The sequence below is a fragment of the Thamnophis elegans genome, chromosome 4 (genome assembly GCF_009769535.1).
Source record: "Thamnophis elegans isolate rThaEle1 chromosome 4, rThaEle1.pri, whole genome shotgun sequence".
Classification (NCBI taxonomy): Eukaryota; Metazoa; Chordata; class Lepidosauria; order Squamata; family Colubridae; genus Thamnophis; species Thamnophis elegans.
Genome location: NC_045544.1, coordinates 43,317,390 through 43,330,232, shown reverse-complemented (window position 1 = coordinate 43,330,232; position 12,843 = coordinate 43,317,390). Strand labels below are relative to the sequence as shown.

At 41.2% G+C, this 12,843-nt stretch overlaps 1 protein-coding gene across 1 annotated transcript; it reads left to right on the top strand.

Annotated features, from left to right (window-relative positions):
• Window positions 1-795: 795 nt before the first annotated feature.
• TAAR2 (trace amine associated receptor 2) lies at window positions 796-1,797 on the top strand. Its single transcript, XM_032215343.1, is given in 4 exon segments — window positions 796-1,477; window positions 1,480-1,623; window positions 1,626-1,724; window positions 1,727-1,797. Coding segments are annotated over 4 exon segments (996 nt in total).
• The last annotated feature ends 11,046 nt before the right edge of the window (window positions 1,798-12,843 follow it).

The following is a 12,843-nucleotide window of genomic DNA, read 5'->3' as shown; positions in this document are numbered from 1 at the left end:
AAGAAAGAGCTAGTTTCTGAGTCAATTTACCTAGTATGGAGGGATATTGAAAGAGAAAAGGATAGGTGAAAGGATGGTCCTTCCACTCATCTTCTTTATTAATCCTTTCTTACCTTAAAAATTCCTGGAGATCTTCTGTAATGGAAGGGGATAGCAGAAAGCTGCAATAAGTAAGAGGGGGCTGAAAATTAGCAGCTATCTTAGTTTACATAACTTTATGCTAAGTTCAATCTACCAGTGGAAATTATTCAAATTATTTTACAAGGAAAAGAAAATGAGCCACATTTCTTTTACATAGTCCTATTCAGAAATATGAGAAATAGAAAATGATTACAGGTAGATATTCTGCGATAGTTAGTTATAAATATTTTAAATAAATAAGCTTGAATCTTGAAGGAATGAATAACTTCCTATGATTACAAGGTACCCTATTTCTCCAAAAATAAGACCTCCATGAATAGTAAGTCCAATTGAGCTTTTGAGTGCATGCACTAAAATAAACCCTCCCCTGAAAATAAGCCCTTCCCAAAAATATTGCAACACGGCAGCAGCCATGAGATGACGACACTCGCTGCCTCCTGCACCTCAAAAATAATAAGACCTCCCCTGAAAATAAGGCCAAGTGATTATTTCAGTGGTCAAAAGAAAATAAGACCCTGTTTTTTTGGGAAAACATGGTACATTCTGGGGATTCTAATGTAAAATAATTCAGTTAAGTGGGGTTACAGACAGGCGTATACATTTCTGCATCTAATACTTGTCTCAATTTCAGATAAAATACTATGGGTTTTCCTAATGCCTCCAAGCATATCATTGATTGTTCTGAATTTGGAAATAAATCCTGTCCTGAAAATCCATGGCCTGCAGGTATGCGAGGAGCTATATATATGTCTAAGTGGATGTATCATCATCACCGTCTTCGGAAATATGACTATCATCATCTCAATCGCCTATTTCAGACAGCTGCATTCCCCAACTAACTTCCTCATCCTTTCCATGGCCATCACCGATTTCCTCCTTGGCTCCTTCATTATGCCCTACAGCATGGTTAGATCAGTGGAAAATTGTTGGTATTTTGGAATGACTTTCTGCAAGATCCACTACAGTTTTGACTTGATGCTCTGCTTGGTGTCTATTTTTCACCTTTGCTTAATTGCAGTAGATCGATTCTACGCCATCTGCTATCCCCTTCATTATTCACAAAAAATTACAGTCCCTAGAATCAGGCAATTAATTATCGTTTGCTGGTCAGTGCCATGTTCTTTTGCTTTTGGGTTGGGTTTGTCTGAAGCGTATGCTTCTGACATCGATTTTTATGAAGTTTTGGTTGCATGTTCTAGTTCTTGTCCAATAATATTTAATAAACTTTGGGGAACTGTTCTGTTTTCATTTGGTTTCTTCATTCCTGCCTCTGTGATAACTGGAATTTATGTAAAAATCTTCCAGGTGTCTAAAAAACATCTGAGGGTCATGAAAAGTTCGGCAATAAAAATTCTAACCAGCTTTCTAAAAGCACAGACAGAAAAGCTGCTAAGACCTTAAGTGTTGTGATAGGGGTTTTCCTCTTCTGTTGGTTTCCATGTTTTCTCACAATTTTAATTGACCCTTTTTTAGGTTTTTCAACTCTGCTGTTCTGTTTGATGGCCTCAATTGGCTTGGTTACTTCAACTCCAGCTGTAACCCATTAATATATGGCTTTTTTTACCCATGGTTTCAAAAAGCTTTAGATACATCCTCTCAGGAAAGATATTCCAACAACATTTCTCTACTGCTAATCTCTTTCCTGAACATAAATAAATGAATGAATGAATAAATGAATAAATAAATGAATAAATGTCTCATTGATCAAACTAAGGCAATCGGTGTTGTTTTTTAAAACCTGAAATGGTATCCTTTGTGCAAGGACAGAAAACTGTCTATAAATCTAACACCCAGCCTCTTAAAGTCATATGGATGGAAGAATGTGCAGAGGATAGAATTAGTATCATCAATGAAGGGAAGGATTCTGGTGATGATGGTGAGAAGTGGTTTTCAGGAACCTTTGGCAATTGTCCAGCTGATACTTCAGGAAGCCCTGGACATTCTACAGTCTTTATATACTCTTGAATGTAAAAACTATGTAATTAGGAAGACACTACACATGCGATTTCATCCACACTGTTCTACAATCCTATATTTACAAACTGGTTTAAAAGAGATGTCTGTTTTTAAAAAATCATATCTCATTCCTGCAGGCTGGTAGTGCTAGAGGCTTTATATTAATGGGTTGGGTCCTTAATATCAAGAGAAAACTGAAAAGGGCAGTTTCGTGAAATGATGCGGTGAAAACTCTCAGGAGGCCACATCTGGCATAAAAGAAGAGGAACTTTCCCCCCCTGGAAGATAGTATATAATTCACGAGAGGGTCAGCGTTGAGATGAGAACTTCTTCCATTCAGCAACAGAGTGAAAAGTTGCAAGGGGTATTTCAAAGAGAATTTATGACAACAGATATGAGAATCTCCTCCAATCACCTCCCAATTACCTTCCATGTATAAATATCAAGAACACTCCAGCCTCATATGCATCTCAGCAACATATGCAAAAAAATTGCAGAATTCATATTATTTACCAGAAGCAGGAATTTCTACCAAGATGGTACTTTCCCGCAATATTCTGAAATAAAATCGTACATTTTAATCCTTCCAGCTTAATTTACATGCAAAAAATATTCAAAAACATACTTTTTTGTACCCTGATTAATAAGGAACGATGTTCTTTTTCTTTTTAACAAAAAAACTCTTTAATCTTAAATGCAGGTCTGTTGTTCACAAGGCTCCTCTCGTCCGGGACTTAATTTTAGACGAGAGGGCAGACCTGGCATGTATTACTGAGACATGTATTACTGAGACATGGCTGGGCACGGAGGGAGGAGTCCCCTCGTAGAGATGTGCCGAGACGGATTTCAGGTGCTTCATCAGCCGAGAGCCCAGGGAAGGGGTGGCGTGTGGGCTATTGTGTCTGGGAGTCTTTGGTACCTCGTAGGATCCCTGCTCCGGAGCTTGTCGGGTGTGAGTCCCTACTGGTGAAGCTGGACCTCAAGGGTCAAGTGGGTCTGCTGCTAACGTACCTGCCTCCCAACTGCATTGCAGCAGCCCTCCCCTCGCTCCTCGAGTCGGTAGCCGAGCTAGCAATTGAGTTCCCTAGGCTTATGGTTCTGGGGACTTCAATTTGCCTTCGCTCGGTGAACACTCTGATGGAGCGCAGGAGTTCATGGCCTCCATGACAGCATGGGCTTGACCCAGGTAATTCGAGGCCCAACCCACTCAGCGGGTCACACGCTCGACCTCGTATTCCTCTCGGAGCAGTGGATTGTGATCTTGGTCTGAGGGGTAATGAGATCATACCCCTGTCGTGGTCAGACCACTGCCTACTGAGGCTAGACTTCCGGAGCCAAACCCCACCGTAGGGAGGAGGAACCGACCAGGTGGTTCCGCCCCAGGCGACTTATGGACCCGCTAAGGTTCCAGACGGAGCTTGGGGATATTCCTGATACTCTCGCCCACAGTTTGGCGGAGACTCTTGTTGCTGCCTGGCACTCGGCAGCATCGGAGTCTCTTGACCGGATTGCGCCACTACGGCCCCTCCGGGTCGGCGGATCCTGGAGGCCTCCTTGGTTCACAGAGGAGCTCCGGGAGATGAAGCGCCGGAGGAGACGCCTAGAGCACGTGTGGAGGTCCGATAGGTCCGAATCAAACCGAGCACTTCTGACAGCATGCACCAAGGAATACATCCGGGCACTAAGGACAACTAAAAGAAACACATCGCCACCTTGGTTGCGTCCGCCGAGTCCCACCCAGCCGCCCTGTTTAGGATAACCCGCTCCCTCCAAAATAGGAGGGAGGCAGGGGACCCCTTACAGGGTAAGGCTGAGGATTATGTCCAGTTCTTGGCGGACAAAGTTGCTCGGTTTCGGTCGGACTTGGACTCCACCCCCGCAGATCCAGCCGAGACACAGGGGAATAACTTGGCAGACCATCTCTGGGTTGAGTTTCAGGATGTTGCCTCCGGGGATGTGGACAAGGCTATGCGAGCTGTGAGCGCCTCCACCTGTGTACTGGACCCGTGTCCCTCCTGGCTGGTTGCCAACAGCAGTGAGGTGACACGAGGCTGGATCCAGGCGGTTGTTACCGCCTCCCTTCGGGAGGGGCACTTCCCCGCCCCACTTAAAGCGGCGGTGGTGAGACCCGTCCTGAAGAAACCATCCTTGGATCCAGCCGTTCTTAATAACTATCATCCAGTCTCCAACCTTCCCTTTATTGGGAAGGTTGTTGAGAAGGTGGTGGCCTTCCAGCTTCAGCGTACCTTGGAGGAAGCTAGCTATCTTGACCCCTTCCAGTCCGGCTTCAGGCCCGGTTACAGCACAGAAACCGCTTTGGTTGCATTGACCGATGATCTCTGGAGAGCCAGAGATGGAGGCCATGCGTCCATCCTAGGTCTCCTTGACCTCTCAGCGGCTTTCGATACCATCGACCATGGTATCCTTCTGCGACGACTGCGGGAGGTGGGAGTGGGAGGCACTGTTTTGCAGTGGTTCTCCTCCTACCTCTCGGACAGGTCGCAGTCGGTGTCGGTGGGGGGGCTGGTTCTCCTCCTACCTCTCGGACAGGTCGCAGTCGGTGTCGGTGGGGGGGCAGAGATCGTCCCCGAGGCCCCTAACTTATGGGGTGCCGCAGGGCTCGGTCTTATCCCCCCTACTATTCAACATATACATGAAATCGCTGGGTGAGATCATTCGGAGGCACGGGATAAAATACCATCAATATGCGGACGATACACAGTTGTATCTGTCCGCCCCGTGCCAACTCAATGAAGCGGTGGACGTGATGAACTGGGGTCTTGAGGCCGTTAAGGACTGGATGAGAGCTAACAAACTGGTACTCAACCAGGACAAGACCGAGTGGCTGTTGTGCTTCCCTCCCAACAATTTGGCCAATGTTCCATCACTCAGGCTGGGGGGTCAAAATTTATACCCCTCAGACAGGGTCCGCAACTTGGGAGTCCTCCTGGACCTACAGCTGACTTTTGACCACCATTTGTCAGCTGTGACCAGGGGGGCATTTGCCCAGGTTCGCCTGGTACGCCAGTTGCGGCCCTACCTGAATCGGGAGGCCCTCACAACAGTCACTCGAGCCCTTGTGATCTCTAGGCTGGAATACTGCAATGTGCTCTACATGGGGCTGCCCTTGAAGAGCATCCAGCGACTTCAGCTAGTCCAGAATGCGGCCGTGCGAGTGATCGTGGGCGCACCACGGTTCGCCCACATAACACCGATCCTCCGTGAGCTGCGCTGGCTACCTGTTGATCTCCGGGTGTGCTTCAAGGTGCTACTCACCATTCACAAAGCCCTCCATGGTAGTGGATCTGACTATCTGAGAGACCGCCTTCTGCCAATTGCCTCCCTTCGTCCCATCAGATCGCATAGAGTAGGCCTCCTCCGAATTCCATCCGCCAGTCAGTGCCGACTGGCGACTACGCAGAGGAGAGCCTTCTCAGTTGCAGCTCCGATGCTTTGGAACGATCTCCCCGTGGAGATTCGTACCCTCACCACCGTCCAGACCTTCCGCACAGCCCTCAAGATCTGGCTATCCCGTCAGGCCTGGGGATAAGATCCGAACCTCGCCCCACCCGAATGCTGAATGAATGTTGTGTTTTATGGTTTATTTTTTTTATTCACTTTTTTTTCTTTCTTGTGTTTTGTCTTACACTCCCCTCCCATTGATTGTAAGCCGCCCTGAGTCCCCTCAGGGAAAAGGGCGGCCTATAAATGTCAATAAAACTAAACTAAACTGAACTAAACTTATCTAATTATTAATCAAACTGTTTGCATACTTTAAAAATGGTATCTCTATTTTAATTTTAATATTCATAAATGGAGTTTATACTTGCTTCTTCATAACAAGCAAGAATGTATTGTAAATAGATTCATTTGCAGCATTGTGAAGTAAGCTGGTTCAATCTGCAACAATCTTTTACATGACATAATGCCAATACTATGAATAAATATTTACAGGAAAGCCCATCCTCTTCAAAGAAACTTAGCTGACGTTTCTTTTACACTGCTTTCTCTGAACTTTAAGTAATTTGTTCTGCCATAAATGTGTGTTTTTTCTTTTGTTTTTCTGTATTTCTCAGAGCCAACTGGTCAGCAGAATATTGCTGATGGAACACTTCCATTGATGTGGTGTTCTTGCTTGATAAAAAAAGAAAAAGCTGGAAAGATCTGGTAAATAAACTGTAAGCCACACTATGAATCTGGTTGATACAGAAGTGGTATTCAGCAGATTCTGACCAGTTCTTGGAGAACAGGTAGCAGAAATTTTAAGTAGTTCGGAAAACCAGTAAATACCACCTCTGACTGGCCCGCCCCCATCTATTCTCTGCCTCCCGAGACCCAGCTGATTGGGAGAGATCGGGATTTTGCAGTAACCTTCCCCTGCCACGTCCACCAAGCCATGCCATGCCATACCCACCAAGCCACGCCCACAGAACCGGTAGTAAAATTGAATCTCACCACTGGGTTGATACATATATGCACCCACACCAATATTATAATAACAGTAGTAATTAATTCAGGATTTCCAATGGGAATGCACTGCAGGTAAAGTGCAATTGTACATATATATAATCCTACATGTTCTCCATCACAGAAGTCGCCATGCCCCTTCCACACTCACTAGAACTAGTGTTCAAGAAGCTAGTGTCCTTGCATATTCTCAGACAATGCCCTGAGACATCATTCTTGAATGGACTGTCAGGGCAAAATAGTATTTTGCTTAAGAACCTGAACAAATGAAGATTTAGTGAGTAAGAAAAAAACCACCCAAAAACTATTTTTATATTCCAAATTTCCAATATGTGAATAAGGTAGGAGATATATGAATGATCATTTAGTTTCAGGCCTTGTCTCTTCCGTCTCATGATGTCCTACTTCACTTGCACAAAACTCCACATCTGTTTGACCCAAATCTCCCTTAATGTTAAAGAATTATAGGAAAGGAGTCCAGAGTGCTTCAAATTGACATCTATAGCTTCATGAGGATAAGCATATTCCTGTAGTAGTGAATAAGATAAGCCACCATTTGAATGCCTTATTGAATAAAACATGATATGTCTGAAATTGGGGGGTGGGGGTGGGTTCAATAGCCTTGAAAGTAGCTGTTAATAGCCAAGATATAGTTGGGGGAAAAGAAATTAAAAAAAAAGAAAACCACCAGTGAGTATACTGTGTTGTTTATTAACATGCTGCATTTATCATAACCTCACAACAGCTCTGTCTTATTAAAATAATGGAGCTGAATCTTCTGGAAATTACTTTGGTAAAAACTCTCTGAAAAAAGGAGCTAATAGTGATTCAGCTAGAAATGTTCAGAATTTAATTCACCCATTTTAAGTGAACCTTAGTTTCCTGGATTAACCACAGTATGAATAATTGGTGCAGAATCATTTAGGATTAGAAATGGAGTCTGTGCAGTTGATTTTATACACATATCTAATTTTCTTAACACACAATTTAACTTAAATGGTTTCTCTCCTAAACAATGGGAATCTGCAGTTCATTTAGTGCAAATCATTTAGTAAGCTAGAGATAGATTTTTATTATCCTTTGTCCACCCATACAAACCCTTGGAAAGATGCAACGTTAGTGTGGTTTTAAACAAGGAGATCTCTATTTAGGTACTGCTACCGTGATCATATTTTCTTGGGAAAAAAATAAAGAACAAATCTGTAAGGGGGCAGATCTGAAAGAGGTTCAGTACAATACAAAAATAATGGTTGATGCTTAAGACTGCTTTACAAAGGAAAATTCAAGAACAAAACCAAAAAAAGAAATAATTCAATTAAAAAAAAGACAGCTAGCTGAAATAAAGGACTGCCCTTTATAAAAAAGGAGGTATGCCTACTGCATGTATTTATACAGTGAACCATTGCTCCCTATATTTATCACAAGCTCTGATTATTGTTGATTGTGTTCTCTTTCCACAGAACCTCCTGTGTTCTTCTCTTCTGAATGACATATTTGTTTCTCAACAACACATTATGAATTCCAGTAATCTCTGGAGCCTGCAGGGAGATAAGAGCTTTGCATCATAAAAATATAAGATCTCCACTCAGATATATGTGGATTTAGCCATAGTTCTCATCATGTGTGGCAATATTTATTTGGTTTTACTTATTAAACTTATATGCCACACATTTGCCTAGAGAGGGATCTAGACAGCTTACCATCAATACAAGCAACAAGATAAAAACATTAAAATGATAAACATTATTTAAATCAATTTAAAAATTAACAAAGAGGGCAGGGTATAGTAGTGATCATCTCTGTCCTCCATTTCAAACAGCTGCATTCTTCAATCAATGTACTGATCTGCTCCATGGCCATCGAAGATTTTGGTAAGCTTCTCAATAGTGTCATACAGTGTGGTTGGGGTGGTGGATTCCTATTGGTATTTAATAGATTAACAGAGTTGGAAGGGACCTTGTAGGTCATCTAATCCAACCTTTCCGCCCAAGCAGGAAATCCTACATCATTTCTGACAAATGGCAGTCCAGTTCTTCTTGAACACTTCCAGTGATGATGCTCACAACTTCTGAAGGCAAGATATTCCGTTGCTTGATTGTTCCCTCCTTTTTCCTTGGTTGAATCTCTACTTGATCAGTTTCCATCCATTACTCTTTGTCTGGCCTTCAGATGCTTTGGAAAATAGCTTGACCCCCCCCCCTCATTTCTGTGGCAGCCCCTCAAATATTGGAACACTGCTATCATGTCTCCTCTGGTCCTTCTCTTTTTTGGAGAAAGTTGTTAGCTCCCGTTACTTGTCCCACCTTCTGCCAACCTAGCAGTTTGAAAGCATGTAAAAATGCAAGTAGAAAAATATGGATCACTTTGGTGGGAAGGTAACAGCGCTTTGTGTGCCTTTAGTGTTTAGTCATGCTGGCCACATGACCACAGAGACGTCTTTAGACAGCGCTGGCTCTTCAGCTTTGAAATGGAAATGAGCACCACCCCATATAGTCAGGAACAACTAGCACATATGTGTGAGGGTAACCTTTACCTTTTAAATGGTAGCAACTGACCTCTGAAATATGTTCTTCCTTTATCCCTGGCAGTCAAAGGATACTTAGACTTTGTTGTGTACAACATGTTTTTATCTCAATATTTTCTTTGCTATGAACAACATATACAGCCTATTTGTACCCAGCCCTCTGATATCACCTTCTTCCATTGTGTGTAATTATATCTTTTCTTTGTTTTCCTATTAAAGAAGGAATATGTTTTAATAAATCCAGAAATCAGGCACTTTCAATTCTTTTTTGTTTAAATTTCTGAACTATTTGACTTTATACAGTAGATCTGAGAGTTATGTAACCTGGGACATTTCACTGTTTACTGTATAGTGATACAGAAATATTATGTCAATATTCATAGTTTACACTGTTTATAGTTTAGAATGGGAGGAACATGATGGAGAACTGCATGTTTTTCTATGGTTGTGGCCTGACTGGCCCCACCAAATTATGGGATTTGAAGAACAAAAGTTCTTCCACACACCAACTACTGGATGCTTAAATGAAGAGCTAAGGTGTGTGTAATATGCTTAATGACAATAAAGATTAAAAAAGCAATGAAGCTCAATCATGAATCTGTTGAAACCACATTTTTTATTTATCTTAGAAACTTAAATACCTTAGATACTTACGTACCTTGATATTTCAATACAATGTATGATAACATGCCATCATAGATACTTACCTTCTAACCTGAGTCTTTTTCTTTTATTTGCTTAGAAATTTTTAAAAAGTGCCTCCAAAGGTGCAAATGTCACTTCTTAACATAAATAAGTAAGGTGGTGGCAATATTGATTGACATCCATTATGAATGTAAAATATTTTTGTTAGGTATAAAACCAGAAAGTTATGATAAAAGGACTATATTTAATGCTACATGTATTGACACAGCAAGAATTGTATTTGCCCAATATTGGAAAAATGAGAACACCCTACCAGATGAAAATGTAATCCAAAAAATATTAGACTGTGCAGAGATGGATAGATTGACATTGAAAAAAAGATAAAGGTGATATAGAGTACTATTCAACATGGAATATGTTTTATCAATTGGTTAGAGATAAGAGGTAGAAGTTGGTGAAGAAAGATTATTGTTATACTTAAGGAAAATATGAATGTTGTCTGTAATATAGGTTGTTTTTGTTGTTGTTAGCTGTGAAGTCATGTCCAACCCATCGCAACCCCATGGACAGTGTTCCTCCAGGTCTCCTGTCCTCTTCCATCCTCTGGAATCCATTTTAAGCTCACGCCTACTGCTTCGGTGAATCCATCCAGCTACCTCATTTCTGTTGTCCCCTTCTTCTTTTTGCCCTCAATCTTTCCCAGCATTAGGCTCTTCTCCAGTGAGTCCTTCCTTCTCATTAAGTGGTCAAAGAATTTCAGTTTCCTCTTCAGGATATGGCCTTCTAAAGACAGTCAGGGTTGATCTCCTCTAGACTGACCAGTTTTATTGCCTTGCAGTCCAAGGGACTCGCAGGAGTCTTTTCCAGCATCATCATTCAAAGGCCTCAATTCTTTGGTACTCAGCCTTTCTTATGGTCCAAATTTTATAGCCATGCATTGCAACTGGAAAAAACATAGCCTTGACTATACAACACTTCTGTTGGCAGGGTGATGTCTCTGCTTTTTATTATGCTATCTAGATATGCCATAGCTTTCCCTTCCCAGGAGCAAGCAATTAATATGATTATAAATAAGCTAATATAATTATAAATATGCTATAATTATTATAGTATTACCATATAGCACTATCAGTATATATGTTATTTTTCCCTTTCGTTAACCAAAGTGCCTGGATATACATTGTCTTCAAAATATTTATATATAAATTAAAGACTTGACTTAAAAAAAGAATGTAAAAATTGTGATGACTAGTAACCAATGGGAATTCTACTAGCAGAAGACAGATATATTTCAGAGGTGGGTTGCTACTGGTTCACACTGGTTCGGCCAAAGAGGTAGTGGAATGTTTGGTTTAGGTCGCAGAACTGGCAGCGACCCAGGCTGGCCACACCTCCGAACTGGTTCCCTGGTTGCCCGCTGCCGGCATGGTTTTTTTGTTCTTTTTTAATGTTCTGCGCATGCGCAGAATTATTTACAGGCAATGGTGCATGCGCGCAAAGCTTGCGCACAATGAACTGGCAACAACACCAGCAGCAACCCACCCCTGATATATTTGTACAATGAATAAGGGTTCATGTGTTGGACTAGGAGAAGAAAAACCCAGGGTTTTAGTCTACCTCAGACCTGGAAGCATAGTTGGTGACTTTGGGGCAGCCATTTTCTCTCAGAACAACGTATCTAAGATTGTTGTTTTAGGTAAAAATAAGAAGGATCATAGTGTATACTGTACCTCTTTGAGTTCCTATTGGAAAGAGAGGATATAACAACACAATTAAATAAATATTTGTCCATTTAAGTCTCTTATTTCAGCAACTGCTAATATTAGCCTACTACCTCTAATTACTTTTGTAGTTGATTTTATGTCATCTATCTCACTGATGCAGCTACTTTGGGCAGCTATGTCTGAGCTAAAACAAATAGCAATCATGAGGAGGTACTATCTAGGACTGATTGGAGCTGCAGTCCAGCACAAACTCAGAGGTAGGTGCCACTCTTAGAGTAGATTTTATACGCTGTTTGTCTCTTAAGTAGCAGCTCTGCAATCTTTAATGGAGCAAGTCATTATGACACTTATTTTGTAGGATGCTATCATTCATTAAGCAGCAAGGAATATGCTGGTCCATAAATATCCATGCACTTCCGTGGACATTGCTGTTAAATGAACATGTTGGAGATACCACACCTTCCAATGTAATATTCACTAGAGAGGCCTATTATTCCAACTGGCTTTATATAAGGCCTTACTTGGATTTCCTATTCCTCAGATACACAATGAAGACAGACTTTGAAAATTAATGCAGTGGATTCTACCAGGTAAGCTCCTTTTTCTCCTATGTTATTTACATATTTCACTTCCGAGCCAAGAAAGCACATGCTCTTTTTTCTTTGGTTGCAGTTGTAAAAAAAAAGCCTTTAGGTTTATTGGAATAACACACTGAGCTCATTTTAATGTACTGTATATTCAGACTTGAAGCTGAAAAGATGTTTGATTTGAAAACAGATGTCTCCTGACATACCTATCAATTGTGTATTCCCATTCTTCAGCTTTACTTCCGCCTTTCCACATTTCCAAATCGGCATAGACACTATTTATATTGAGAATTCTTTATCCAGCTTATTTGTTTTGTAAAGTAGAAGTTTAATTATTAAACAGTACATCCGCACATCAGCTAAAGAATAATTGCATTGTAATTGTTCCCGCAAGCTGGTTGTCTATTTATATTTTTGATGCAACTGAAAATGAAGGAAAGTCTGTTTGAAAGGAAAAAGAAACAAGGAAGAAATACAATTTTTTCATCAGGAGAGGACCAGACTTCTCCCCCCACTCATGTATGTATTGCACTTTTTTACAAACCCTTTGTTTTCTCATTCATATATTAATCAATTATTATCTTTTGTTTATAAAAAGAACCCACTTTCCAGCGATACAAAAAAAAATACAAGATTAAGCACAAAAACAAATCATTTAGCCAATGCACAATCATATGCTATTCTACATATGTACACAGCACTCCTTTGGCTCAGAGAGCCTTTAATTTCAAATGACTTATTTATTTTGAAAAACCAAGCTGCTCTCTTCATTTTTCTCCATTTTTGTGTGGTTTTTTTT